Source organism: Harpia harpyja, chromosome 22 (assembly GCF_026419915.1).
Source record: "Harpia harpyja isolate bHarHar1 chromosome 22, bHarHar1 primary haplotype, whole genome shotgun sequence".
Lineage (NCBI taxonomy): Eukaryota > Metazoa > Chordata > Aves > Accipitriformes > Accipitridae > Harpia > Harpia harpyja.
Window position 1 is genome coordinate 19,071,298 of NC_068961.1, and position 20,120 is coordinate 19,091,417.

Below are 20,120 nucleotides of genomic sequence, written 5' to 3' on the forward strand. Positions count from 1 at the left end.
ATTTTGTGTCTGAAGCAGTGGCTGCTGAATTCTTGATTCCAAATAAAATCTCTCAGAGCAGAATGGGTAAAGAGGACACAACCGCAAGTGCTGAATCGGAGCGGGCATTTGGGATAAACAGTCAAACTAGCTGCTGTTTCCAGATCTGTTCTGGAATCTGCTGATCAGATTCTAGAAAATCTGCTGTGTCAGATTTTCTCCCCTGCCTTCAGTAGGGATGACTGAGTGGGGCTCACGTTGGTTGCCATAACTTACGGCTGGATGCATTTATTTCAAGGAATGGGAAACTGTTTCAGTGGTGGAAGTTTAACCTGTGGGCATGCCTTGGGCTTTGTTGTTTATCCAATATGTGTTCTTCCATGTGGCTGGTGGAGTAGTGACTTAAATAATCTTCTTACTGAATATTGAGTGATGTCTCTGGACTTCGTGAAATTAATGTGGCATATTCCCTTCAAACACAGAGTGGTTAGCTAATTTGCAGTGCCTATGTGTTTTGAGTGAGACTTGTCAGCTGGTTCTTGAGGCAATGTGGCAATTCTGGGGGAGTGTATTTTTACTGTAGGCAGAAATACATGCAAAAGTGTATGGTGATGTAAAATATCCTGAAAGAAGCCAAGGGAATGACCTCTCCTGACAAAATGCTGAAAAATTTGAAGTTAATGCAAGGAACTATTAATAATTTTTTAATATCTAATTTTCTAACATAAAAAGCCTTTAATAACAATTAAAACTACAGCACAATTCTGTCTCCCATTTTTGTGCTTAGCCAAAACAATAAGGAGGTCTGTGTATAAAAGGGGAAGAAAAAAAGCTGCTGGCTTTTGGCCTGTTGGAATTAGATTTATTTTTAAGTCTACATCTGCAATGCTTGCTGTATTTGTCCATATGACTCAAGTTGCATCCACTCATTTAGATCTACTGAAGCATGAGTGACTTGGAATGAAAAGTCTGTGTAAAATGGTAGACCTGTGAATGAATAAATAATGTTGATATATGCTTATAGTTCTTAGGAGTAAATCCTTAACCATATAATTGGATAGAGAGAAACAGAAAGAGTTGCTATTAGGTATCTGAGGTTTGTTTTTTTGTTGTTGTTGTTATTTCCCATTTAAATTGGTAGGATCCAAAGAAAGCCCCTTAAGTCTCTAGAGCTTTTCATGCTGAGATAGTATTTATTTTTTTAAATCTGGTCTTACTGCAGAAGAACTTATTCTATACAATTTCAGTAAGCAAAAATAGACAGATATGCAGTGTTATCAGGTAACAAGCATCGTGCCAGCTCCAAGGCTTAGTTACCATCAGTTGACTGAATCTGACTTTAAATAAGAAACTTTGCAGGGGATGAGAAAAGAGGCAGTGGCTGTAGGCATTTTATTTTAAATGAACTAACTCCTTTTAAAAAAGAAATAAAAATGAATATATTATATATACATGTATATATATATGTGCTGTGAACCATGCTGTATTTTGCTTATGTTCATGAGTATGGTTTTGTGATCTCTGTCACAATGGTCTGTTGTAAGCATAGTGTGGCAGCAGGAGCCTCCTGCCACCCTTCAAGGTACTGTATGTAAAACAAATAATGTGGTCTCTGCCCTCTTTGTTTAGGGACACTTGTTTTCCAGGCAAAAAGAAGTATCTGTTCGTTTTGCACATTAAGAAATCTTGTTCTGTGGGTATTTAAGATAGTTGGGAAGAGTCAAAGTGGAACAGTGCTTGCAGGTGCACATTCATGGGCAGGAAAGACCATCAGAGTCCAGAGTGATATTCTGGGTATGAATTATAAACACGCTGGCTCCTCCAGGATACCAACACTAATTTCTTTTTTTTCTCTGTGTGTGTGTGTGTGTTTGTGTATGTTTTTTTTTTTTGTTTATCCAGCCCCTTCTATGGAGAAGACTTTTACTGTGAAATTCCTCGGACCTTTCGCCATCTGTCATTTTATATTTTTGACAGAGATGTTTTTCGAAGGGATTCTATCATAGGTATGTGTTCATAAATTATTGTTTTCTTTACAGCTTCTCTTGGATTTTAACTGTTAGATCGTATGTAGTCTTATGAGTTGGGGTCTTGATAGGACTGACGATGACAGTGGTAAGTACTGCTCAGTATTGTCCTTTTTTATCAAGTGACAAAAATGCCTTCAGTATTGCATATTATAAAAGAGGATGGGAAATAAATGCTGTCCGTTATGATAGTAAATGCGGATTGCAGTTTAACTGAAATAAACAATGCTTTATTGCCTAATTGTTGGCAATATCATTTGTTAATGCATTTTTTTTTCAAAATGCAAGGCCTTTAGTCTTGCAGTTTTCCAGGACTCATTATACTTACCTGCATGCAGTATTGTTAAACTATGACTACCATAATGACATGCAGAGTAATAGCTACTGGTCGTAGCTACCCACAGTACAATGATGACAGAATTTTATAGAGAGTATCAGAGCAAGCTGTTGCCTACAGAATAGCTCTGTAAGACCTCTGCTTTTCCAGATATTTGCTATGTATTTCACCTGCAGCAAATTGTATGACACTCTATTTATCTCTTCAGGGATAAAAATCTTGTAAAAGCCTAGTTGTTATTGAGGAGAACACTTTCCACTTTAAGTCATTTTAACTGTTTGGATTTTTTTTCAGTTTTTCATCTCTTATTTTTGAAATAAGTTGTGTATGACTACCATTTTTCTAATTCTAGTATAACACGACTATAGCTATCAATGAGGTGTATATGTCTTGACAGAGCTTGTCATGAGGAAGTTGTCTGATGTTGAGCAACAGTTTGTATAATGCTGTAAAGTGCATTATGTTAAAGTGCACGGGGTGGTGGTGCAGATCTCTTCGTATGTATCTTTACATTACACTTTTTTATCGTGCAGTCACTAGCTTTTTCTTTAATTACTGTTTTACATATGAGCTAGGAAGCTGGGTTGTCATTCTTTTTATGTCCCTAACTGAGCTCATATGTGTATAGCATGTAGCAATCTAGCATCCTGGGGAGGAGGGGGACAGTTTCTGATTTTTTTGAGTGAGCTTTTGGAAAGGTTTTTGGTCTCTCTAATCTCTAGTTTCCCCTTGTAACACAAAAGTAATACCTTCTTTCTTTCAACTGATGAGTTTTTCATTGTTGAAATTGCCTCATCTGATCTCCTGTGTGTCACTGGTTTTCTGCAGCTGCAGTGACCCATGAACAGGCCATGGACTGGAATTTTTCTTGCTCAGGGCTTTGCTCCCTCTTTTGGAGCAAGGGTCTCTGAACACTTAACACAAGCCAGACCCATGAGATTGCAGATAGAGAAGTGCAATTTATTTCCTTTTCTCCATGTTTCCTAAGTTCCTATTTTACTAATCAAGCTCTGACATTGGAAGGGAATTCTTCAGGAGCTGCTAGAGTAATCTTGTCTTAAAGGTACTGGGAGCAGTTTGTGAAAAAGAAGGACTGGCAGAAGATATAAAGAGACTTTTGTTTGGATGCTTGAATGATTGATCAGGTTTCTATTTTTCATTACCCCTTCAGGAGAAGGCAATGTTGACTTCTGTATGCTTTGCAGAATCCATAGGTGGGCAGTCTGGTGTGTTACTATACTGATGTAGCACTAAAAGTCAAAACCTCCAGTGTTACCTGTCTACATTGAGATTTTACAGTGCATATTAGCTGTTGTAGTCTGAGTTTTCTCCCCTCTTCCTCGCTTTGTTCCCCTCCCTCCTTATCACAGGCATATTTTGAAGAGCATTTCAAAGATGTGGAAGTGTGGTAAATAGCAATGGAGAGAAGAAAAAAATCCAGAATTACTGTCACTTTGATACTGACTCTAAGTTCTGCTTGTAATAGGAAAATGTTCTGGAAAGAAGAGCAGTGCTCCGGAGTAACTGCATGTGGTTATTTTCAGTAGTTCCTATTGAAGAGGAGTCAGCAGCAGCAAAGCTAAACAGTGGAGTTTTTTTAAGAAAGGGAACTCTTTCATTGGAACAAAGTCTGTAATATTTAAAAGGAATAGTTGCTCTATGTGTATCTTCATCTCAGTCTTAAGAGACCTTTCCCTGAAGAGGCTTGAGCAAGGGAGGTTTGGAAGAGGTCCCTACTGAAAAAGTTTGGTCAGAGTAGTGCTAGAATAAGCTCTTTTCCACTGAAGCGCCAAATTCTGCAAATAGGGGCCCTTTGTTTGCATTACAGAGATCGCTTGTTATATTATGTCACCATGAGACACTTCTGCTGAAGAAAATGTGGTTTCCCGTGCTTATCCAGCAATGAACTTTCTCAGAGAAGGGAGTTGGGGGTTGTGTCTTCCATCCAGAGAGATTAATTTTAAGCTCAGATGTTACTGAGCTTGTGAATTTGCCTGGGTTTCCTGTGTGATCTGGTATGTTTAAGACATCTGTTTGCATTGATTGTTTGGCTGGTTTGGCGGGGGTTTTGAGACAGAGAGAGAACAGAGTGCATGTGTGTCAAAATGGTGAGAATTTGGCAAATAGCTATTTTTTGAAATTGGTTGGCTAGCAGAGTTCCTTTTGAATCACTATTTAGTATTGCCAGAACTTTCTCTTGGTGTTACAATATTGATTTCCAGGGTGACTGGAGCTCAGAGTAGGCATGCTTTTATTTATTCAAATATGAAGTACAAGTTTTGTGATGGCAAATTCCTTAACATCTGAAATGCAACTCAATGTGTGACAGATAAGAATGCTCAAGCCACCAAAAGCGGAAGGAGTGGGGGCAAGAAAATGAAAAATAAGAACCCCCTGAAACCTCTGACAGAAACTTCCGAGGAGAACCAAACAAATTTCAGAAACTGGAACACATGTGTAGCAGATATGTTTTGGAACATACTGTAGTATTTTGACATACAGGATGGGAGGATTGTGCAGATAAAGATATCTCTGAGTTTGCATGTTTGTTTATTACATTTGCATTTTCCTAATCATAATTTGCTAAGTCATCTAGGATTTTGTTAGCTAAACAGATAGAACTCTTCAACAACTGTGTCTTGGAAGAATCTTGGATGTCAGTTGAAATGCAAATATAATGAAGAAAATGCAGAGCTCTGGATCTGAAAGACGATTTGTCTTTTTTAGATAAAATGTAGCAAATACACAGTTACTGTGGAAGTAAACTAGTCTTAAGGTGTTTAATTGACATTGTGTCTTGACTGTTACTGGCTAGAATTTATATACTGATTATTATAGTATGTTGAGATGCTTTGAGTAGGAAATGTACTACTGAAAGTAATGGTAAATTCCATTTAAAATTAGATTCATTTGTTTGTTTCCAAATGATCAAATAGGAGTAGTAGACCAATTTGATGGAACAATAATACATAGGATAGCTATTTCCATCTAGTTGTTACAATGAGAAAGACGTTAGGAGGGGGGATTAACTTGAAAAACTGTCAGTTGGTACCCCTCCAGTAGTAATGGGAAAAAGATACCTCTGGCTGGATGCAGTAGAAGGAATATTAGGATAGTAGTGCTGCTAAATAAGGCAGATGTAAATATATGTTCTTTAATGATTATGTTTTCATATTCAATTTTTCTAAAAAGCTGAAAACTAAATGAGGCAAACTGTGCCAATACAGTGGGACAGAAGGCTTTTCTCACCCTTTAATTGAGCTAGATTTAGTGAAGAAAACTGTCTCCACAATATGCCCTGAGCTGGTATTTTCCTAGGTGTGTAATGAACGGTTTAGGCTGCCAGGCTGTGACCTTGAACATATAGATCAGTTAAAAAAGAGGAAATGTGCCACACCAAGTCATTTAGCACTGTGCTGAGAGAATAGTTAATATCGTATGCCCTTCAGGTGACAAGTACACAATTATTTACCTTCTATTTAAATCACAAATGATGTTTGGGTTTTTTTTTTTCACTCCAGCACTTCATTTGTTTTGGTAACAGATGCCTGTAACTGACTTGCTAACATCTATGTTAAGCAGGAACCTGAAGAGAGCACAATGCACCCCCTGTGAAGTTCTGAGGGGGAAGAGTAAATCCAATCTTGGCCCTTACACTGCATTGGGGAGTAAGAACTTTCCTCTCTAAGTTTGTGGTACTCCTGACTGAGGGGGAGGCTTGGTTGCCGTGCTGATGGGGATGGAATGGTAGTGAATAAAGCACGTGAAATGCCTAAGCTCTTCAATGAAGGAGCAGAAAGCCAGTGGGGAGAAGACTAGCGAGTGATCCCGTTAATTACATTTACTATAACTTAACTGCTGTAGGTCACCCTCAGAGAGGTTATTAGGTGTGTTCTGCAACAAATTTAAACTCTTGTGGACATTGTATCCTGGCAGCTTGTAACTGTCTTCCTGCTTAACACTAGATGAGCTGAAGCAAACTAAGGCAGTAAAGCAAATTTGCCTTTGGAGGTAGCTAAATTTAGCTGCTCTGGACTTAAGGAGATGAAACTAAATCATAGCTCATGGACACTTTCACAGAATGAAAACACCCTGGAACTGAAAGTTGTTTGAGGTGACTGTGCCTTTGTTAATGACTACTTCCAAAGCTGAGGAGGTGTGTCTGTGGAGTTGCTACCATTTATTACCAAACATCCAAGCAAACTGTCTACCGTTATTAGGTAACTTGCCAAATACAGCTGAAGCATCACCTTTTGATTATTTTATTGGTTTAAAAGAAAATTTGAAAAAGAATCATCCCTGCTAAGTTTTGTTTCTTGCTAGCTAAGTGGAGGAAAGATCTTCCAATACAGTGTGAAGCAGAAATCAGGATTTTAATAGAAAATTGTGTTCCTCTGTTTCTTCTACCCCGACCGTGGCTTAGGCAGCAGTCACAACTTGGTTTACTGTTTCTGTGATGTGCTGTTGGATGACATGGGAATAATAGCTACTCAGTATGGTATAAATATAGCTACTAATGAAATAAAGGAAACAGATGACTCTGTCCCACAGTGACAAGTTTTGAGAAGCTATAAACTACAATTATCCTGAGAAGATTCTCTATGGTTGCATAGAAAGCCTAAAATAAATACTTTCTGCATAGAATAAATTGTTAGGATGCACTCACAATATCTTTTAACATAACAGATGGTCACAAAAGCAGGAAAAAGTTGAGCTTTCAAAAATATTTATTTTTCCTTTTTCCTCCTACAAGTATACATATTATAAACAAAATTACTGAGCATGATGTGCTAGAACCTTGACTGTCCTTTTATGCAACCCTCCTCCTTACCAAATGACCATGTTAATGCTATCTGTATTTGGAATATCACCATAGATCCATCCTCCCAGCTTATCTCTGACTGCTATAGTTTGAGCTGGGCTTTCTGTATTTTCTGCAGTTGTTCAGTGCAGGCAGCATGCTCAGGGGCTTGGTGCCTACTGTAAGGCAGACAACAGGGACTGCAAGTCTAGATTTTAGGACTGCTCTCCTGTGGCAACTAGCCATGGGCTATACTGCCCTTCTCAAATGTCTGGACGTTTTAAGGGCCCAGAGAGCATCTGGCAGAGAATTGATACGAGAGGTGTGGTTGAGTAGGGTTTTTTTGTTTTGTTTTGTTTGTTTTTTAACAGGAAGGGAGAGTAGAAATTGTGCTGTAAGCCAGGTGAGATCTTTAGGAATGTGGCCAGCAAAACTACCCTGATAGAGGATAGTCCATGCAATGCCGCAGCTTGCTGCTTTGAAGGATAGAAGCTATGTCATCAACAGCCTATTTTTCTCTGCATTATTATCCAAGATAAATCCCACAAAGGGGAAAAATGGGTTTCATAAGTGATATTATATTTGGACTAGTTATCCAAAACCCAAACAAAACTGGGGTCATGAATATAGTACACATCAGTAGTGGTGTAGGATGCACCACTGCTGTGCTGGAAGTGTTCTGCCATTATCGCCACTAATTCTTACCTATGGTAGCAGATGGTCTAGTAGTGTTGTGCTTCATGGTGCACTGCACAGGATCTGGGAGGGAGCCATTCTGCTGCTTCTAAGGCTCTGAAGCCTTATTTTGCTCCTAATTCTCATCCTTAACTTTCTAATCTTCAAGTAGGGAGATCACTTGTTTCGATCTTTTTCTGTGTTATGGCAGGGGTGAGTGAATTTGTTTGGTTCTTGAACAAGGCAGGGGTCTAGCCCTTTTTGTCTTACAAAGTTTCTGTACTTTAACAAATAACCTTTCATACATATAATTATAAAATTCCAGGTAGTCTGGAATAGCAGCAGTATTTCTTGGTTGGAGATTTCAAGGTAATTAAAGCTTCATAAGGCTTTCACAGCCTAAAATGTTGATTAAAATCGATTCTGATTTGTCCTTCATCTTTCCAGCTATTGAAAGTGACCATCCTTGTGCATCTTCATATCAGTTATTTTAAATGAATTCACTGATAACAGTGTCTGTGCATTTAATATACTAGCATGAAGCAACTCCTGAACTAGCTTCCAGACCCTTTTACTGCCTAATATTGCAGCACATAGGAGGCAAAGTAGTCTCTGCTCAGAGCTGAGAGAAGACTGAATTAATTAGGCGTTTGGGGCCTTTTAACATGTGACTCAGACCTAACCCTTTGCTATAAATTAGCTATACTGCAGTTGGTGTTAATGGAGGATGTTGTATTAAAAATATTATGTTATATTGCTTCAGCTCACTTGGCAGCAATATGCAAAGTTCTGTGGTTTTCACTGTGCAAGTATTCCAAGATAAAGATAACCTAAGGAGAAGATACCAGAGCTCCTGAAATGCTCTGGTTTTAGTGTTCTGTAAAATAACTGTTGGATCACTTTTCAGGTAGAGCCTACTGCCCTTTTAAAATTACAAACTCCTGTCCTGTTGCTGTCTTGACTTCTTTTTCGGTAAAGAAATATATCTTCTGCTAATCTAGCATCTGACATAAATATTTCAGGTATCTCAGCTGTGAGGTAAGCACTCTGCAAAGTGGCAAATGAGTACTAAAAGGTGAGATGTAATCCTCAAACTAGCGTCTAATCCTTTTGTCACCAACAGGTAATCAGACAGAAGGTAGTTGTGACTGGATGGAGAATGCCTGAGCCAAATTATCAAGTCTGTTAGTCTTTGTATGGAAATGTTAGACGCTGAATTGACAAGCCCAGGCATGTCCAGGGGCAAGCTAATGGGCTGCATTGACTTGCCTGGGAAGAGCTTTTGAAACTCCAGTGAAGGACAGGCACTGAGGGCGCAGTGCTTCCACAAATGCTTTCTGAACCGGTGAAGCCAGAAATCCCTATCCGTCTCTGTTGCAGATTTCTGCCTCTGTGCCCAAATTATTGACATTCTACTATCTTCTATCTTCCAGCTGTGTTAATGTGACTCTTGAGTGGGGAAGCCGTAAAACAGGTCAGTTGAAATGATCTGTGTGTTAAAAATGCCAACAGCACCCACACGTGACCCCTGAAACTTATTTCTTCTTCCCTTCTCCTCCCCCAGAATGTTTATTTTCATTGTTCAGTGTTTTTTTAGTTTTGATCCCTCAACAGTTTCAGTACAGCCTGCTGCAAGGACAGAGGTGCATGGGTGGGGAAGGTAGGAGACTCTTAAATCACTTTGAACACCAGGGATCGTGAAGTGGAATTTGCACCCTTAGGACTATCCAGGGCCTAGGCAGTAACTTCATCCGTGAGCTGGCTGCGTGTTTGAAATAATAGGTTGTTGGTAAATTGCTTTTCCCTAAAGAGAGATTCACAGAAGGAAGGGGTCAGGTGGGGCACGTCTCATCTTTGTTTTGAACACAGGGCTTAGGATTTAAACGTGCTAGTGAAGATCTGTTTGGTCTCAACTGGGGGGACATAGGGAAATTACTGCCAAGTGGGTGGAAAACACGCAGGAGTGTGTGGGGTTTCCATGCTCTCCCCAAACGTGAGGTCCTGGCGAATGTCAGACTTTGGAAGGAAATCAGTTCAGGTGAGAAGAATGCTTTTTACCTCATCGTTGCTGGTCTTGTTGCTGAGAATCTAACTTCTTAAAATGTAGACTTGACTAAGGTTTGAAATGACACCTTTACTGTTCAGCATGCTCTGCTGTTTCCTGCCTCCTCCCATGCAGTGTCTAAAACCTTGAACAGACCCGGTCTCTCTGCAGCCCGGGGCGGCTCTGAGGAAACAAACAGGAGTGGCCGGGTGCCTCAGGTGCAAGTTTTGGAGTCCCTCCCTGCTGCCTGGCAGCCACCCAAGCCTTGAGAAAGACCACGGGACAATGGGCTCGAGTTTGGGAGCACGCTGAAGAACCACAAAGAGGAAAACGTCCTGTAAACGAGTGGTGGTAAACTTTTCTGACCTCGTGTGTCAGGTTTATCTTCAAGGAGAGTTGTAGGCCCTTATCGCATAGTGTCCAGTCAATTGAGAGGTGCCAACAGCTCGTGATTGTTGGCCTAGATTTAACCTAGTTCTGGTGAGGCTAGAAGTTGTTTGAGCCAGGTCAGATGTAGGTCAGCTGGTGGCAGAGCAGTGACTGTATAGAGGAGGACAGGACCTGACTGTGCTCAGCACCTGCACTGTGGCTTATGCGGGCCTGGTGAGGAGGAGGAGGGTGGCTTGGGTGAGCGTATGGTCATGGCCGGTGCTGGCGAAGAGTTAGGAACAGAAATTGTGCAGGGCACTCCTGTGCACAAAGAATTGTTTAATGGGGCGGATCAAACAATCTGCCCGATCAGTGGTACACCTCTGTATATGTTTAGACTAGCCAAAGCGTAGGTCCTGTTTTTTACTCTCCCTTCCACCCCCTTTTTTTTTCCCCAGTAGATATTTGGTATGCAGTGAAAAACCCTGGACTCTAGCCAGTCCAGTCAATAAGTTTCACTCATTAATAAGACTTGTTGTGTGCAGAGCAAACAGTGCTGTTCAAACAGTTTCCTAATGAAAACAGTTGTACCACCATGTTAACCCTCTTGGAGCTGGAGGCAAGTACCATTGCCTCCAAACACTTGGCTGCAATTATGTACTGACAGTGCAGTCAGGCCCATCTGGGTTATGTTGCCATCCTTGATGTAGAGAGCAGTGGAACTCCCTGCTGAAAGAGGGGACAGTGGTAACACCATTTATACTACATACGGGTGCAGATGTTGCTGAAATCGTCCTTGAGTTTTCCGCAAGGACGTTGCCTGCGTGGGAGGTGACTGTGAATGAGACTGATTACGGGCAATGGTGTTTGGGAAGTGCATGATACACTGTAGTCAGGTGGAGGATTTCTGCAAGAGATTAAAGGGTACAGTGAGGATAGAAAGCAGTGAAAGTAAACCATTTCAAGTGAGGTCCAAAGCAATTATTGGAAGGTCACGTGTTTAAATGAATTCCTCTCAAAATGTTTTAGAGAAACTAGGCTGCCCACAAACTGCTGTGGTTGAAGAATAAAAGTAGAAGCTTTGAAAATGCACAGCAATCATCACAGATTCTCAGCAGTGTAACTTGGTGTCCTCTGTTCAGCGCAGTTCAGTTGTCTTATTTACCCTTTCTGCCATATTATTTTGTAGGTTTGTGTAATTTAATTATTGCTTTTCTAAGAAGTTTCAAGTCGTTTGCATATCCAATAAAGAGCCTGGTAATGAATCTGCCTTGTTAATCTCTAGTTTCATGTTTGCCAGGAGATGGATCTGGTAATCTCTAAAGGACAAGCAGGGGGAGGAGAGCGCTGAGGGCAGAATGAGCAAGAGTTGCACTGTGGAAGCTAGAGCAGAAACCCTGGCGGATACTATGGAGGGCAGTTTTGGAAGGATGGCAGAGTAGTTTAGAAACTGGGACTGGAAATCTGGAAGCTGTCACCAGAAGCAGCCCGAGGGTGACAGAAGAATGCAGCAGCAGCTGCAGCAGGGTGCATGGAGCAGCCCAGCAAACAGGAGGGCTGGGTGGAGCCATCTGACAACAGCTAAAGGAAAAGGCCAAAATTTGAGGGGTGTAGTAACTTACTGCTGGGACTTCCATAAGCTTTTCGATTTCAGAAGGGAGAATGCTTTGTATTTGCTGTCTTTGTAGTCTTCCATTGTATGGATTTTTTTTTTTTTTTGTAAATATGTTCTGTTAACATTTGCTGGGGTAATGTATTACTGACCTCTGGCCAAACTGCATGGGTTTGGGAAGCCTTGGAAATTTCTCTCCCACTAAGACTCTGTTCGTCAGTGTGTTTTATCTAGCAGGATTTGGTTAAAGAAAGTCCGTGTTTCCATAGCAAAGCAATGGCTGCAAACTGTAGGCGAGCAACTCTAGCAGAGAAAGTCTGCTACCAAACCACATTGCCAAAAACCAGCTTTCTCAAGCCTCACGAACGTCTCTGACTGTCCTGGATTCTTTCATTTTGAATATACTGCTTTGCTGAGTGCTTGGGAACCACCCAGCCCAAAGCTGCTTTCTGAGGATCACGTGCTCCTCAGGCATGCCATGCTCTGCTTTGTATATACAAAGAAAGATGCTTGGAAAAAGTTTCATTGTCCCTCAGAGAGTGCTTTACATAATGCCTTGAGAGACTGGGCAAGATAAGAGTTTCAGCTTTACATATATATTAGCCCTTAGCGTGCATGTACATTAGTTCACAGCATGGAATTGGCTGCTGTGGCCATAACTACCAGACCAGCTAATTTTGTAGGGGTAAGAGGGGGGTAAAAAGGTAAGGGGAAAAGCTCTACCGTGGTTTGTTTTTTTTTCTTCTGTATACAGTCAGGGGTAGTACTTGGGTGCCTCTGGGTTGCGGAATACAAAAACTGCAAGACTTGAGGGAGGGAAGTAGGTCAACAGGGCCTCAAAATGCAGATCTGGGAACCTGCTGTGACTTGACATCTCTAGTTGCTGCCCTTCTCCTGCAAAACTATGTAGTGAAAAGCCTCATCCTAAAATATTGTTAGCAATAACCCCATGCATGGAGCTTTCTTTTGGGATTGTTATAGACATCTGCCTCAAATCTCTCTCCAACAATTTTCGAGCTTTTCCTCCCACAAGTTTAATTGTCATGTCAAAGAAGTAATAATGATGTTTTCACTATAAGCATACTTACAAGCTTATCCACAGAGCCCAGTGCTTCAGTCTGTTAGGTGAGTATGACATTAGGAATTTTAAAGTCTTTCACAATATGAAGTGGAAAAAGCTGCTCATCAGAAGGAATTTTGTATTGTGTAAAGACGTATACCCTGAAGAAATCTTTCCTTGCTCTGAAGCCTTTCTTGAATAGGACAGTCCTTAAATCATTGTTTTAAAAATTGCTTATGATGGAAATGTACTTTGGGGGAGCTATAGCATGTCTTAAACTGTGCTTCTGGTTTGTTTTATTTCCAGGAAAGGTAGCTATACAGAAAGAAGATCTGCAGAAGTATCATAACAGAGACACCTGGTTTCAACTCCAGCATGTTGATGCTGATTCAGAAGTACAGGTGAGATTATCTTGGCAAAGGAGTACTTGTAACAGGGCCATGGCAGCTTTATGGGTTCTATGGCTCTAGGACAGATGTGTTGCTTCCCTAGAAGAAGGAAGCACTGCTCATTAGTATGGTTTAGGTTTCAGTGACATTTGCAACTTGTGTGTGTAGGGTGAATTACAAGTGTGCATAAATCAATGGGGCCAGGATTCTGCCTACAGAAATAATTAAAACTATGTGAACTATCAGGGTCACTGATACAGGGAGGGGTGTGGTTATCTCAAGTATCAAATAACTTCAAAACCATATAAATAACTGTTCATTCCTCAGGGAGCAGAGCCAGCTTGAAAATAGTATTTGCAGGTAGTGTTTTAAATAACTATGTAGGCAGGTTGTCACAGGAATGGCAACAAGTACATCTCAGATGAAAAATACACTCCCTGCCAGATTTCTAGACCCTGCTCCAAACCATGGAAATGCTGACAGTTATATCACTCCAGCTCCATTTAGGGTTTGGTACTTTGCAGATTTTGGTACACAGTGAGATTCCTTTATTGTACTTACTCTCTTCTGAAGCAGATTCTACTTTCTATTACAATATTAGGTCTTGTGAAAACAGTCACTGTAACAAAGCGAGAAATTTAAAATGGTGTAGCAGGATATCAAGTCAATATAAATCAGTTACTTTTTCTTTTTTTTTCCTCTAAGTATATATTACAGGTCACTTTTGAACCACAGTATTTGCTTAGGAGGCCACAGACATGAATGTCTGACCTCTGCAACAGCCTCCAATAAACACAAGGGGAAATGCTGCTTAGATACTGCTGTGTGGTAGGGTTGGACGTAATGTCTTGGCTTTTCAGTCTGCATGCAGGTCAGAAAATAACACTTAAAACGCACACTTGTTCCAACGTGTAGCATGGTTGTGTGTAGTGAAGCATCCGTGAAAATACATTCAAGGTTAGGTTTTCTGTTTGTTTGGAGAGACAAATAATACATGGTTATGTATGTCATGCAAAGAAAGCATCATGACAGCCTGTTCAGTCTGTAACATTCTCTTGTAAAATATTGATCCTCTTTAATGCCACATTTCAATGCCAATGGTGATGGAAAGGCTTTTAACAGCCTTTTAAATTAGAGGTCTATTCTATTTACCCTGGTCTCCCTTTCTTCTTACCCCAAAGCCTCTTATGACAGTGATTTTAAAACAATGGATTTAGTGGTTATTTCCTGCAGGATATGAAAACTTTCCCTTTGTAATTTATCAGCTGAAGAAGGCCAATATTTGGATAAGCTTCTGCATTGTTTATTTTGTTACAATATTTACACAGAGTGAGCTTGTGGAAGCTTTTTAGACCAGGGTGCTTTGTAGGGCACCACTGGTAATGTAAGCTGTAAATTCATAACAGAAAGGTTTGCAGGCAGCTCTAGCTTTTGGAGACACGAGGAGCACAATATTTGCTGGAAAGCATGTTCTCTGTAATTGTTTGTACAGTTTATCACTTCCGCTGTTTGTATCTTTACAAGACCCCAACTGTTAAAAGCTGTTTCTGGGCTCCATGATAAGCATTTATTACAACTAGTGTAAATATGAACAGCACTCTGATTTTATCCATTTACTTAGATGTTCCACAGTCTTTATGTTAAGGAGTCTGCAAGAGGGCTTTGTTTTCCGTAATAGTGGGAGCAGATTTGTAAATATTTTGTATGAATTCTTATGCAAGTGAAGACAGCCAAATGAAGGAGTGTTTTGTGTTTGTGTCTTTTCACATTTGTGGTATCTCAGTTGTATTTTTTCTAAACGCTTTTTCATTTATAAGAGAAAAGAGAATATTTGTGTTAATGATAGGTATTTACGCAATGTTATTCAGTTTTTCTCCAATTTTAAGGAAAATAATTTAAGATATTTTAAGTAGTTAACATTTGCAGTGAATCATGCAAATACTAGTAGTCAAAAAGCAATTTTAATGTGCCAACTATCGGTTTTATCATTCTAGCAGTTGTCCCTGTTGGCCACATAATCTAGTGGATTAAACATTGAGCCATGTGCCAGGGAACTCCTGCATCTTACTTCTGGTTTTGTCGGCCAGTGACCTTAATACTATTTTCCATGTTGTAGAGCACTTCATGTCTATTTAGTTATGCATCAGAGCACCATATTGAGGTAAGCTACTGTCACTCCCACGCTTTTGAATACAGTGAGAATAAGTGTCAGAAAGAATGTGACTTGCTTGAGGTCATACAAGTTAGTCAGGAATTAAAAAAAAAAACAACCCAAAACTATCAAAGAGACTGGGTTTCTAATTCTTTCTAATTCATTAGGCCAGGATATGAAAGAAACTGGGTGACGGTGATAAGCCTGTATAGGACTATTCTTTGCTGTATGCAAAGCCTGGAAATACCCAGGTTTTAAGCAGACCAAATCAGCACAGTCAGAAACCGAAAACCAGCTTTAAAAATCAATGGATTATTGAAATAGTAGTGATCTTGGGTGCCATGGTTCTCAGATGCCCAGTTATAGGACACATTTGGCTTCATTTTTCAGAACAGGAGGACTGATTTGAAATTAAGGGTAATAACTTTTCTGATATTCTGGTATTTTGAGCTGTCTATCTGAAGTTTAATGAGTGGAATTTAAAATTTTGTTCTTGACGTGGTTTGGACCTCACTTGTATGAGTTCCAGAAATGGTACAAATTTTCAAATGGCAATACTGTTTTCTGTCTTCATACATAGAGAGGGAATAGTGTGTGATGTGGAGATTCCTCTCTTTTTTTTGCAAGTGCCATATAATACAACAAACAAACAGAATTGTAGTGTTAATGGAATTTGAGTGGATATCTATAACTCTTAATGCTGTACAAAATAAATAAGCCTATATATTTAAAAAAAAATCAAAGTATAAGTGGTCATGTTGTATAACTCCATCAGACATAGATGCCAAGGTGTTTAGCTTGAGGCTTTGCATTCAGTTTTATGGTTTTTCCAACATTTCCTAATTCTTAATGTCTTATAAAGATGTTTTATAGTGTCAGGAGTGCAAGGTGAGAGTATGACTTGATAAGCTTTATGGCAGATAAGGATGTTACTGACAACAAGACTATGTTAATTGTCAGCCTACACAGATGTGAGCGTTATTTTCAGATGCTTTAATGCCACACCTGTTTATTGCTTGACAGCAAGATGTACTGGAGTCTGGCGTGATTGCTCATCTTGAAGAAAAAATTGGGGCATTGTCTATCTAGGTGAAGAGCTGCTAAGAGGCCTGTAATCTCACCACCGCTGGTGCTGTTCCGTGTGGTGCACAGTCCCACACGAAGCAGTACAGGTGCTGCGCAGCTGCTCAGCCCACGGATGCAGATTGGGCATTACCCACCCATGTGCCCTTTGTGGCTTTGGTTCATCATTTGGTCTAGCAAACTAGCTAGTGGAGATAATCAGCATAATCAGGTGCACCTGAATTTCCCTGCATCTGAGTGGGTGGGTAACGGTAGCTGTCAGAACACAGCACCCTGTCATTCGGCAATGGACTGTAATTGCCCCTTGGAGTTGACAGGCTCTTATTCTGTTGGTAAATCAATGCCCCAAGATGTTACTGGCTGGTTTTGCTCTTGCTAGTTTGAAAATAACATACTGCATAGTCTGCTATAGTCCTGTCAACGCATACCCTGAATGCTGTTTAGATATAACCTGGGTGATGGGACTGTTGTGCCGTAAGTGGTTTAACTTCAAGCTCCTCTGTGGAGAACAAATTATTAAACTCCATCAAAACTGTATTAGTGTTCGGTACACAAATATGAAATGACATGATTTCTGAATATTTCCATTTTAAATATACTAAAACATGATAAATGCTGTCAGGAAGATTTATTACACAGAGTGCAGAATGAAACTTGACAGCAGCTGTTAAATGCATAATTCATGGCTTAACTTCCAGACTGGAAAACTTGTTCTGGAAGTATGAAGCTGTAACCAGGTGGGTTTGTGCAGATTTAGTTGAAGGAATTTTAAGTTCCCATCTTCTGATGGAGCCTGCCTACTCCTCAGTGGTATGTTGCCATGCCCAGAGCTAAATACCCAGTATGTGACAGTACAGGCGCTCAAATGTTTCAGTGGGAAGTAAAACAGAAATTGAACCATTACTGAAAATGGTTTAACTTTTGCATCAAAAGAGAGTACGAACAATCAGGCAGCCTCAGCTGGAGGGGCGGAACTAGCAACAGAAGACACAACTTTCTAGACTGTTTGAAGTCAGTAAGAGCATGATGTACACTTGCCAGGGGATGCATCTCTTTTTCTGCTAGTCATTTGTCTTTCAGGACCTGCTATATTCTTATTCTCATGCTTTTTGAGGACTGGAAGCAAAATTGCAATGCTATTGTGTACATCTCTCTTGATCCATGAATGTTTGCCTTTCCTTCACATGCAGAAATTTACTCAACAGTAACTGATTCAGATATTTGCCTGGGGCTGTAGATGACAGATGCTCTCAGTGGTCCATGTGTTCTCAGTGGCATTTAAGCCCAAGTGCACATGCGATCTTTAAAAGGCCCTTCCTGTTTTGAGTAGTTTTCCCCTTCATTTTTTTCACAGTAACTTCAGCCCTGCATAGTTCAAGTCTGTTTTGTGAAGTTTGAGCTTTGCAACTCAAACACCCTTTGTGTGCATGTAATCAGTGAAGTAGTTAAAGATCCAGAGACGTTCTGATAAATATCAAAATACGCCAGCATACTCCAAACCATCTAGTCTGTATATGCCAAAGCGGGGGAGAAATGCAAGGGGAGTTAGATCATTCTGACATGTTTTCATGTGCAGGCTCTTGCTTTAAAAGTTCCCCTTTTCAAGTGTCCTTTGAGTTACTTCCTCCACAGCACTGACAAATGTGAAATGGTCATGTTCTCTTACAGCTGAGTTCTTGGTATTAGATGACAGAGTGCTTTTTCCAAAGCCAGTCATGCTCAAGGTCTTATGTAAAACTCATTGTTGGGGGTGAAAAGATCTGACACAAAACTTTGAAAACTGCTCATTTCCCCTTCCTCCTCCTAAGAACTTTGATGTGTCTGAAACATATCTATTTGGCTATCAACTTTATTTAAGAAAAAAAAAAAAGCATGTAAAGAGCAGATAACCAACAATGAGGAAGCAAATTGTCTCACATTTTAACCTTCTGTACTCAAAGCTTTGTGCAAAAGATTTACTGATGTTAAGAAATACTTTCTTCAGACACCAAAAGCCCTTCCTCTTCCTTCCAGCACATTAGCATTTTTCCTACACAGGCCTTTGATTATTGTTGATTAAACATGCCTGTTCTTGAGTATGGACTGATACGAGTGCTAGATGGTGGACTATACATTATTAGTAGAAAACATTACTTACAGGTATGTTTGGAGAGCACACCTAAAATCCTTTTCTTGTGCTGGAAATCACTGCTGGCTCTGTGATTCGCTTCCTGTATGTTAGCTAGAAGAATATATCCAGGGCAGTCTTTGCTGCTCAAAAAACCCTCTCCTCCTTTGTCAGCACCTTCCCATTGAATGCAGAATCTGTAGTCCAAATGTCAGGCTTCATGAATGAAATCCTGGCCTTGCCAGGGTGGGAGTTTTGCCATGACTTCAGCAGAGCCAAGGTTTCACCACAAGCTTTTGAATTAGCTCTTCTCCATTCAGTTCTGTGTGACAGTTAAAGAAGTTTATCCCAGATCTGCAGAGGAAGCTGGAAGTTATTTCTCTGTTATTTTCTTTTGCCTTACTTTCATAATATCATGGAAGTTGCCATGGTCTCTCCCATATCTGCCCGCTTCCTGTTCTGTATAAATCAATGCTTTTTATATATGTAGAGCAAATCGTGTTGAACTGGAATAGCTCTGATGCCAACTGTTACTTTTCTTAAGAATATGGGTTTGAAGATAAACTAGGTTGAGCAAATTGTCTTTAGGAGCAACCGTATAAGGCTGTTTCACTCCAGTGATTGACAGAATTGTCTAGTCTGTTAAACAGTTAAGACCGTTGCATGCCCACAGTCCAACACTGACATTAACTATCTTTGTGTAGGTATCTAAATGCTTCTAGCATAAAGACGAGTCACTGATGCATTTTGTATAACCTACTCTAAGCATGGGTATATGCAAATTGTAAAAAGAAGCAGCTGCTTCCAGGTTTGGTGTCAGCTTTCCACCACACACAGGAAATAAATGGGTGTTACCCTCTATTTTATGAACAGTGGCTTTTAGGTTTCTCTCTTCTAGTTGTTTTGAAAAGAGATGAAATCTGTTTTGATAGGGTGGGAAGATTCTCAAGGCTACATGCCTACTGACAAAATTATTTCAGAGAACTGAATCATGCATCAACAATGGTAAATAATGTTTGTGATTAAATGAAAAGACCAGTTATTGACCAGATTCTGCTTTGTGGCAAGACTTCGTGTGTGAATGTAAGAGTGCAGTATTCAGGCTTATCAGCACAAAGGGGTAAGACAGTCTGTCCAGTTTTGGTCTGTTGCTTTTAAAAAGCTAGTCTGTAACGTGGCATGTGGTAAGGAGCACTTACTGCGGAATAATAAATTTACATTATTTCAAAATAACATACCTGGATTCTGTATCTGCAGAACACAATTTCTCTGGTGAAATGAAAGCTGGGTGGTGTTCATTTACAGTATCTACATACTGTGTTGCATCAAAGTATTTGAGGAGAACATGACTAATTATAAGGATTTCAACCATGTGGAGGTATTCTTCCTTTAGAGGAACAGGAAGGTGAACATTGTGCCATTTGAAGATGTTTTCCAGTTACTGAGCAATTCTGACATGCTTGCACATACGGAGACCAAGCAGAC

At 40.1% G+C, this 20,120-nt stretch overlaps 1 protein-coding gene across 4 annotated transcripts in view; it reads left to right on the top strand.

Annotated features, from left to right (window-relative positions):
• Positions 1–20,120, top strand: part of RASA3 (RAS p21 protein activator 3) — a 134,321-nt gene that overhangs the window by 49,666 nt on the left and 64,535 nt on the right. For all 4 annotated transcript variants that reach the window (XM_052774129.1, XM_052774131.1, XM_052774130.1 and 1 more), the window contains exons 3-4: positions 1,882–1,985; positions 13,211–13,305. In XM_052774129.1, the coding sequence (XP_052630089.1) occupies positions 1,882–1,985; positions 13,211–13,305 (199 nt within the window). The remainder of the gene's footprint in view (positions 1–1,881; positions 1,986–13,210; positions 13,306–20,120) is intronic.